Source organism: Apis dorsata, unplaced genomic scaffold (genome assembly GCF_000469605.1).
Source record: "Apis dorsata unplaced genomic scaffold, Apis dorsata 1.3 scaffold_801, whole genome shotgun sequence".
NCBI lineage: Eukaryota > Metazoa > Arthropoda > Insecta > Hymenoptera > Apidae > Apis > Apis dorsata.
The window spans coordinates 85,695-95,181 of record NW_006263941.1 but is presented as its reverse complement, the minus strand read 5'-3'; the positions used below and the strand labels follow the sequence as shown (position 1 = coordinate 95,181).

The window sequence follows — 9,487 nt, the reverse complement described above, 5'->3', positions numbered from 1 at the left end:
TTAGAAATAAATAGCATAATAAAAAAGTTATATTTAGATATTAAATTTTGAAGAAATTGTAATCCTTATTAAAACAGATATATAACCTGAAGAAGTTGGAGAACTTTGATCATCAATATTTCTTGGACCACTTAGGTTGCAGGAAAATGTGAAACATTATTCATAGTAAAAGAATATTTCCGCAATTGATCCGAACAATTCTTAGAAGTTCCTTATTGATTATACCATTGAAATGAGTTCTAAACATTTGACTATCGGTAAGATTATATTACTAAAACTTGATATAATTAATTGATAATAAAGATTGATATAATTAAAAAATAATTCTTTTTATTTTATTATCTTTTAGGATCAGTTGCTCCACCCATTGTACCTGGAAAAATACGTTTATATAGTATGCGATTTTGTCCATATGCCCAAAGAATTCATTTAGTACTTGACGCGAAACATATACCGTAAGTGAATTAACATTTTAAAATTATAATTTAATTTTTTATATTTTAAGAACATATTTTATTTAATTTAAATAGGACACTCATCTATTTTATTTTTTTTTATTTTTATTCGTAAATTATTTTAAAATCTCATGAGTAAATGCAGTTTTTTTTTATTATAGTCACGATGTTGTTTATGTAAATTTGACTCATAAACCTGATTGGCTACTAGAAAAAAGTCCTTTGGGTAAAGTTCCATGTATAGAATTAGAAGGAGGAGAAATATTATATGAAAGTCTTGTAATTGCTGAATATTTGGACGATACATATCCACAAAACAAACTATATCCTAATGATCCTCTAGCTAAAGCTAAGGATAAATTATTAATTGGTAGATTTAATTCTGTTATAAATACTATGTATAAGGTATTTGTTTTTCATACATAAAATTTATTTATAAAATATAAACGTAACATATTAGAATTAAAATATAAATATTTATTTTTCAGTTGTTTATTAATACATCTATAGATCAAGATATATTTGATGAAGCTTTATCAGAATTGGAACTTTTTGAAAGAGAACTTGCATCAAGAGGTACACCATTCTTTCATGGTAATTCTCCTGGCATGTTAGACTTTATGATATGGCCATGGTGGGAAAGATCCAATACAATTAAAATACTACGTGGAGATCAATTTACTATACCACATGATAGATTTAAAAGACTGGTAAAATATTTAGTAAATGTGTAGTATGAACTTATTCTGCACAAACTATATTAGAATATATAAATAATAAATTTCTAATCTTTTATTTAAAATTACAGTTGGAATGGAGATCTGCCATGAAAGAAAATCCTGCTATTAGATCTAATTATCTTGATACTGAAATACATGCTAAATACATGCAAAGTCGTCGTGCTGGAACTCCACAATATGACTTGATTACTGATTAATAAATTTTAACTTACCCTTTCATATGTTCATAAATTAAAATATAACATTATAATGCTTCAATAACTTAACTGTTCTCAGTTAAATACTGTAAATTTGTTGTAAAAACAAATAATGTAATATAAATAATTAAAAATTTTTTTTTTACTACTTATATAATAAGATAATTATATTTTATATTATGAAATTAATTCGTTTATGCAATGTAAATAAAACATATTACCATATCAGTCTTATTAAAAAATTATGTTGTTATCTTATGCTTATACTTATATTTGATTATGAATTAAAAAAATTTTGAACATATAATATTAATAAAAAAAAATTAATATATTGCTGTAAAGTAAATTATTTTTTTAATTTATAAGAAAATATATGTTTCAAATGTTAGCAATTGATGATGTAATACAAAATAGCAATGTATAAAAAATTTTTCATATTAATATAAAATTCAGATTATATAGAAAATATTTTTCAAATAATAAAATTACAAAAAATATAAATATAATATAATATAAAAATCTTATATTGTTCCATAAAACATTAAATATAATCCATAAAGCAGAAAACATGCAAAAATTATGCTTGCTGCTATCATGAATGATTTTGTATTCTGTTTTCTTAATTTTTTTAATTTTTCTTCGTTCTTTTTAAGTACCTCTTTAATTTCTTCTAATTGTGTTTCCAACTCTTCACGAGTTTCCATTGTGAGTAATTTTGTCTTAAGTTTTTTTGTCAACATATCTAATTTATACATAGATTCATTTAATGTATCCTCTACTTTTTGTATCTAATATATGAAAAAATTAATTTATATTTAATAATTATAAATACAGGTTAAGATAATTTTATTAATTGAAATAAAAATATATAAAATTTTATTATTCTTACAAGTACCTTTGTCATGATTGATTCATTTTGTGTCATTTTGTATATTAATATATATGCTTTCTTGTTACATTAAACGCAATCTTCTAACATTTCAAATGAATGTCTAGTATTCTCGAATGTCAAGTAAATAAGAACATGTGTTCCTATCTTTGCTAAATACAAAATGGCGGTTCAAACCATAAGTTTATAGATATAAATAAGATAAATTATAAAGATAAATTTTCGTAATTTTTTTTTTACTTAAAAATATTTGATTTTCAATAAAGAATAGAGTATAACGTTATTAAAATAAATATTAAAAAAACCACATATATCATTTTTTAGAATATATAGAATACTACTATATTACTATTAGAAATATTATTATAAATTATTTTTCTTATATTATACATTATTATACGAAATATTAATATTCATAAGATATTTTGAAAAGTCAATTCTAAAAATCAAAACAAATATAAAAATTGTATACAAAAAAATCGCGTTTGATGCTTATTTATTAAAATTATAATAATTAATATTAACAATTTTTGTTATGAATCATAAATTTTATCTCTATAATATTGAAGTTCATAAATTTTATCATAATCTTATATATAATATAATTATAATTATCATGTATTATATATATATAAATTTTTTATAATAGATTTTATAAAACTAAAACATTTCACAATTATATGTAAATGGCAAAGTACATCTATGTACATCTTATGGATAAATATAAATATCACAAAAATTTAAATTAGATTATAATTGATATACGAATAATATTATAAATTATTATTATTAGTATGAAATAAGATTATAAGGAATGTAAATTAAAAGTGCTAATGAATTATATAAGTACTACTTAAAAAATGATTTAATTTTTAGTGCATATTATATTATACATAGAACACAGGGTTTTTTGCAGTTTCACTCATCATCTCATACATACTGTATTTATAATAGTTTATTTCTGTTAATTTAAATAAAATTACTTTCTCACTTATTTCTTCTTTCACATATAGATAAAATTAAATCTGCAACATATAAAATAAAATAATTTTAAAAAATGATTAGATATAAATTCAATTAAAAATTTACTATATAATAATTACCTGCAAAGAGATTGGGGTAGAGAGGAAATAATAGGTCCATATCCTTGTGAATTATCATACAATTCAAATAATGGTGCAGCTACTAATTTATAATTTTTTGGTACTGCAAATAGAGCTAAAAAATATAAAAATAATTATATTATAATATTGGATTTTGTTACATTTCAATATGGGAATATATTTTTTATTTTATGGTATATATTTTTAATCATGAATAATAATTATAAATAAAAGATATATTACCTTTTTCTTGCAGTTGCACAAGAAACAACCTTTTATGTTCCTTTGGTTTGGTAATATGTGGTGGTACATAAGGATACTGAGGTGGTTCAAAATTAGGTCTCCACCAATTTCCAATGGTATCTTCTATTACCCATTCCTGTTTAACACCATCTTGACGCCCAAAGGTCTGAAAATTATTTTAATATTATAGTATCAGTTATTTTTCTTTTTCTTTCTCTCTTTCCCAATTCTACTATACTGTGTATACATCAAAATACAATCTTCTTCGTTCAGTTCACTAAGAACATGGTTACATAATTTTGACATATGTACATTGTTTACATTATTTAAGATGGGTATATAATTTTATTCGGGTAACAATTTAATTTGATCAATGATTACCTACTATGTTCCTTCTATATAATGTATATAGATTAAAAGTATTTATAGAAATACTTCCGATTTTTTTTACTTACAGATACCTAATTAAATGAAACAGCTGTTGTACATACGTTTATCATTTTAATAAAAAATTTGACAAATTAGTAAATATAAAATCTAAAAAACTGCCTATTTGTTATATGAAGAAGAATCATAATCCTAAATATTTTAAGTACTTTTTATCTTTTCAATGAATTACAACAAAAAATTGATAATGATATATAAAATACAATCTTCTTATCATAGTATTACAATCTTCATGTCTTGCCTCTTCTATTTCTGAATTAACATATAGCGAGTGACACAAGAACAATGTTCTTAGCTAACCATGATTTGTATAATATATATGTAAAAAATTATAATTTCATAACTATAAACATTGAAATGTCCGGGCATGCAGCACACTAAAAATATAAATACTAATATAATTAATTTAATAAAATTCCCTATTTTGAGCTACAGGCCCGGTTACATAAGTTCTACAAATATTTGTAGGAATAATACAATTGATCCTTAAACAGTGTTATAATCTAACATATCAAAGTGCCACTCCTAGCTACCATATAAGGTAGCATAAGGCTTCGTGCTAACTGTTACCTCTGTAAGGAGCCGTTTCAGGCCCTCTACCTCGTCTTCTCCTGCATTTAGTTCTCCACCAGGTCTAAAAAATAATAAATAAAAATATATAAATATTTTTATATTTTTTAATAAATTTTTTATAATCAAGTTTAGAGATATGAGAAAACTAAAAATTGTTAAATAAAATCCTATGATATATAATAATCTAATAATTTAATGATTAATTTAATAAATAATGATTAATAAATAATTTTAATAATTTTTTCATTGCATAAATTTTGAATTCGTCCTTTGAGTTTTCACATATATTTAATCGATATCACAATAATACTTACAATTTGAAGAAAGTTGTTCCCAATTGGAGCAGGAGAACATGTGGTAATCCATGTTCATGTACCAATAAAACCCCTTCAACACTGCGACGCATTCCAATTTTATCGAATTCATCTCGCATACGCTGAAACCTTGCTGGTACAGATGGATCTTTCTCGAAGAGTGGCTCTTTTGTTCCAAATGTATAGTTTGTCAAAGGATATCTATGATAAATGAGTTTTATTTTTGTGTTAGGTTCTTACTTTTTATGCAATCCTTCAGTAACTAAATCCAGTCTCTTCAACATCACTTTCACAAATATTACAATATATAATGATAAAGATTATACAGGTACTCACAATGCACTAGATAGTCTGAACATATAATTTTGTCCCCAGCAAACCTTATATTAATTTTCACATTTTTTATATAATGACAAGACAAAAAATATTATTTTGTGCTCATGCAAGCAAGAGGAATAACATACAAAGATTCTTTTATAATATGAAAATAATCATTTTATATCTGACATTTTTTTATATTTAAAAATGTATATACATTGAATAAAAAAAATGTATATATATATATATATATATATATATATTTATATATATACACACATGTATAATAAAATTGTAAATAAGTACTAGAATTGATAATTTTGTATGATTTACAAATACAATGTTATTTAATAATATTTATCAATTTATCAAGTAACAAGTTAAATTTCTGTTTGAAAACTAAATTTCTACATAAAGATCTCATATGTAATAATCACTTACATATAAAATACAAAATATTAAATATAAATGTTTTGTATAAATCATTATATTACTTATAATATTACATGTTTACATTAATTATAAGTAATCAAATGTATTATATTATTTGTTTAGAAATATATAGTACATGTATTTATCTTTTTTAAAAAATTTTTTTTATGTAATATATTGTGACATATGCATTGACATATTGTAATTTATAAATTATATATGAATAAATCACAACAATTTTTGTACCAAATAAATATGTTGTAATAATTTTTAATAATATCTTTAAACACTATATAACTATAAACTTGCCAAATATCAAAATATAAATAAGTAATTAAGATACTTATACCTATACAATTAATTCTTTACATTATATAATCTGAGTTTATTATTCACTTATAAATGATATCTTGTAAACAAATATATTTATATAATAAATATGTTACATTCTTCAGTATGTTGTTTCATTTTTAAAACATTATTAATGTCGCAGTAAATAAAAGATATAAATCTCAAATGTAATATTCTATTAAAATTTCGTTTTATAAAAGATTATTTAAAATATTCACAATATCTGTGCACATTATGTGATCTCTTAAAAGTATAACAAATAAATACAATTATGAATTATTTATAACAAATACATTTATGATAATTTGGATATAAAAAAAATGTTATTTTGCAAAATTTATCTTACATAAAAATTCATTTTACTAATAAAAAAAATATAAACATTTGTAATTTTATCTATTAAGAGATATATAATCTTAGATTATAATTTTTAAAATTGTTTGCTTTATATATTTTTTTTCTATACATAATATCAAAATAATTAGTATATGAAAAACAATAAACTATGACAATATATTTATTTCTTCAAATATATACGCATTATAAATTAAGAGTCACATTATTATTGTGACTAAAAAATAACAAAACATATTTTCATACGCAAACATACATTCAATGTATAAAAGAGGCCAATGTACATTATATACGATGGCTATAATTTTGGTAAGTATAAATATAATTTAATGGAAATTAAATGTCTTTAACTTCTTTATAATCAGAAGCTTATATTTTGTGCAAATAAAGCACAAAAGACATCATTTTATTCTATATTTGGGAATTTTAAGCAAAAAATCATATATTTAATTCATTTTTAATTCAATGATATATATATAATGAATTGTGAGAAAATAATTTATAAAAAAATTTTATTACATGAAAATTTTCATGGCATTTAAAAATAATTGGTTATGTTTCAAGATAAATATAAGCAAAAATAAATTATTAAATCATTAATCAATAATGATTTTAATAATAATGATTTCAATGAAATATTGCTTAAAATTTCCATATGTACTTAACGAAAAGATGAACAGCCGTCTCATGGTTGTACCATGTAAGATGCATTGAAAGGTGTTAGGAACATAATTTTAATTGCTAGCGTCTCTTAACCGGCCATAGTTGTTCTACAGGAGAGGCAGTCAAAACATTAACTCTAAAAAATAATGTAATTAAGTCACATATTGATTATCACTTACAAGTTAACTGTCCTGTTGATAGTTACAGACTGGTTCTGTACAACTTTCCCTTCAAACGAACTATTACTGGCTCTTCTCGGCCATCCGCTTCCTTTAACTTGAGTTGTTGCCATCGCCATTTTTCTTTGTATTACACTCTACAAATCCTACGCACTAACGTCTACCCGCGCAATCGGTTACTTACTACTTCGTGTTTTCTCGAATATCACGAATTGTTCACGAGCCAAAGAAGTGTTGCCAAATTAAAAAACCTGCTTTCATACTTTTTCATATTCTTTATATCAAAAATATAATTATAATAGAGATATTAAATATATTAAATAGATATAATTTTTTTGTATATATTTTATAAAAAAATATGATATAAAAAATTTTTTATAATGTAATATATTTTACAATCAATATTACATATTTATTTTTATTAATATTGAATATTAAAAATAAAATTTTTTAAAATAAAATTTAGATTTTTTTTAATTTATTTAACATTAAATAATTTATTTTTAATTTATTGTATTTTAATTATTATTATATAAATATAAAAATGACAAGATAATATTGAAATAGAAATATCGAATTTAACTATGAAATATTGGTAATACTGAATAATACGACTGCGGGGTTTTCACAACCAATTGCACGGAAAACGACAGCCATTACAGAATTGGCTGAAGACAGGAAGCAATTGTCGTTTATTGAAAGCGAAAATTTCTTTGTTGTCGTGTTTAAATTTGTTTACGGCTTCTATAATCAGCATTCTCCTTATGAGATACGCCGTATTTGCATAGTAAGCTCGGTGAGTCAAATATTCTGGTGTGCTTCTCAAAATATTTCAACATTTCCAAGTTGTGAAAATGGCGAATGGGTAATGCACAATGTAATAAAAAATTTTTCTTCTTTGAATTTTATTATTGGTTTTGAAGTTTAATTTTATCATGTGTGAAATCATTTAATTCATACACTTTTTTATCATTTTTTTTGTAGTTAAAAAAATATTTTTTCCTATAAATAGTTTTTTCGTGCTTTGAAAATTGTGAAGTGTCGAAATTTAACAATGTTTTATTTTATTGAATATGGTATTATTACAATGTTTTAGACATTCAAATATATCGATATAAAGAATCGTTAGATGTTTATTAGATATTAGTTTTTATATCTTATTGTTTAAAAAGAAATTTCGAATATTTTAGAAAGAAATTAGTGTAGAAATTAATTGAATAAAAATAATTTTATTCACTTTATTAATTTTTTTATTCAAATAAAGAACAATAAATTTAAATATATATATATATATTTTCATAATTATATATATATATATATATATAAATATTTATGTTATATTGCCTAGTATAAAATTATATAATATTGGATTTTAAAAAAAATATTATATTATTACTTGCAAAAATTAATACATATGAGGGGAAAATTTAAAAATTTCAAAGTTAAGAAATAATATATAAAATACATTATAATGATTGAAATAATATAATTTTTAGAATTAAATAAAATTGAAACTTTTAATATTTATTTTATAGTTACAGTATGTGATTGTTGTAAGAGGTTTATAGGTACAGTATGGAAAAAATGATGTGTGTTGCAGGATCTTAGGCAACTGAGTGTGTGTTAGGTGTCAAGATCAGGTATCAGCATCATCAGTGGACTTTAGTACAATGACATGGTGCAGTTGACTCCTTTTCCACTTCTTCATTTTATTATTCTTCGCTGATGGACTGTTTGCTGCTTGGTCGTCTTTATTCTCATCAACTTCTTATCTTTCATCGTACATTTTAACTGAGGGTGAAGAAGGAAGAGATTTCTCAAGTATCTAAAGTGAAGGTAATGCTTCATAAGTAATGTAATAAAATCTAGCTCATAATTTTGGAAGGAAGTGTTGTGATTTTACTACAGGCTCATTTAGTTCTTCATTATCTTGGAATGTTCCAAGATGGTCATTGAGAATTAAGCACCATTTCACATTTACATTTCATGCAAAATATTTTCTCTTTTTACTATTCATTCATGCTATCTAATGAGAAATGGTAAGTAATTAATAAAATAGTGATAATGAAAACAATAAAAAAATTAAAAGCAAAATATTGCATAGAAATGAAGAACATTTTTATATATTTGCATGATTATTTTTTATATGTTCTTCATTTTTTAAAATATTGATTATCACATACATCCTAATATTATAAACTTACCTTAATAAAATATAATAATTGAGCA

At 22.3% G+C, this 9,487-nt stretch overlaps 4 protein-coding genes across 4 annotated transcripts in view; 2 read left to right on the top strand and 2 right to left on the bottom strand.

Moving 5' to 3' along the window:
• On the top strand, positions 1-1,638 carry LOC102678785 (pyrimidodiazepine synthase-like). Its single transcript, XM_006623021.2, has 5 exons — positions 1-257; positions 350-455; positions 617-860; positions 944-1,165; positions 1,264-1,638. Exons 1-5 carry the CDS (start codon positions 233-235, stop codon positions 1,390-1,392), a joined length of 726 nt encoding a protein of 241 aa, XP_006623084.1. The 5' UTR covers positions 1-232; the 3' UTR covers positions 1,393-1,638.
• A 210-nt stretch (positions 1,639-1,848) lies between these two features.
• LOC116186510 lies at positions 1,849-2,470 on the bottom strand. Its single transcript, XM_031513947.1, has 2 exons — positions 2,288-2,470; positions 1,849-2,180 (listed from the first exon to the last, which is right to left on the bottom strand). Exons 1-2 carry the CDS (start codon positions 2,315-2,317, stop codon positions 1,914-1,916), a joined length of 297 nt encoding a protein of 98 aa, XP_031369807.1. The 5' UTR covers positions 2,318-2,470; the 3' UTR covers positions 1,849-1,913.
• Positions 2,471-3,119: 649 nt separating this feature from the next.
• On the bottom strand, positions 3,120-7,474 carry LOC102679033 (cleavage and polyadenylation specificity factor subunit 5). The gene is made up of 6 exons (XM_006623022.2): positions 7,259-7,474; positions 4,962-5,162; positions 4,645-4,708; positions 3,628-3,793; positions 3,385-3,499; positions 3,120-3,306 (listed from the first exon to the last, which is right to left on the bottom strand). The coding sequence occupies exons 1-6, from the start codon at positions 7,375-7,377 to the stop codon at positions 3,285-3,287; spliced, it is 687 nt and encodes a 228-aa protein (XP_006623085.1). The 5' UTR covers positions 7,378-7,474; the 3' UTR covers positions 3,120-3,284.
• A 395-nt stretch (positions 7,475-7,869) lies between these two features.
• The window catches only part of LOC102677131, a 16,144-nt gene continuing 14,526 nt past the window's right edge, over positions 7,870-9,487 (top strand). Inside the window, exons 1-2 of the mRNA XM_031513932.1 lie at positions 7,870-8,135; positions 8,859-9,094. The gene's annotated coding sequence lies outside the window, so the exon portion shown is untranslated. The remainder of the gene's footprint in view (positions 8,136-8,858; positions 9,095-9,487) is intronic.

Coding starts and splice junctions, on each gene's coding strand:
- LOC102678785 (XM_006623021.2), top strand. CDS start 233: ATGAGTTCTAAACATTTGACTATCG. Junction 456..616: donor CTTGACGCGAAACATATACC/GTAAGTGAATTA, acceptor TTTTTATTATAG/TCACGATGTTGTTTATGTAA. Junction 861..943: donor TTATAAATACTATGTATAAG/GTATTTGTTTTT, acceptor TTTATTTTTCAG/TTGTTTATTAATACATCTAT.
- LOC116186510 (XM_031513947.1), bottom strand. CDS start 2,317: ATGACACAAAATGAATCAATCATGACAAAG. Junction 2,181..2,287: donor ATGAATCAATCATGACAAAG/GTACTTGTAAGA, acceptor TTCATATATTAG/ATACAAAAAGTAGAGGATAC.
- LOC102679033 (XM_006623022.2), bottom strand. CDS start 7,377: ATGGCGATGGCAACAACTCAAGTTAAAGGAAGCGGATGGCCGAGAAGA. Junction 3,794..4,644: donor TGAAACGGCTCCTTACAGAG/GTAACAGTTAGC, acceptor AATAATTTTCAG/ACCTTTGGGCGTCAAGATGG. Junction 3,307..3,384: donor CTACCCCAATCTCTTTGCAG/GTAATTATTATA, acceptor TATATGTTGCAG/ATTTAATTTTATCTATATGT.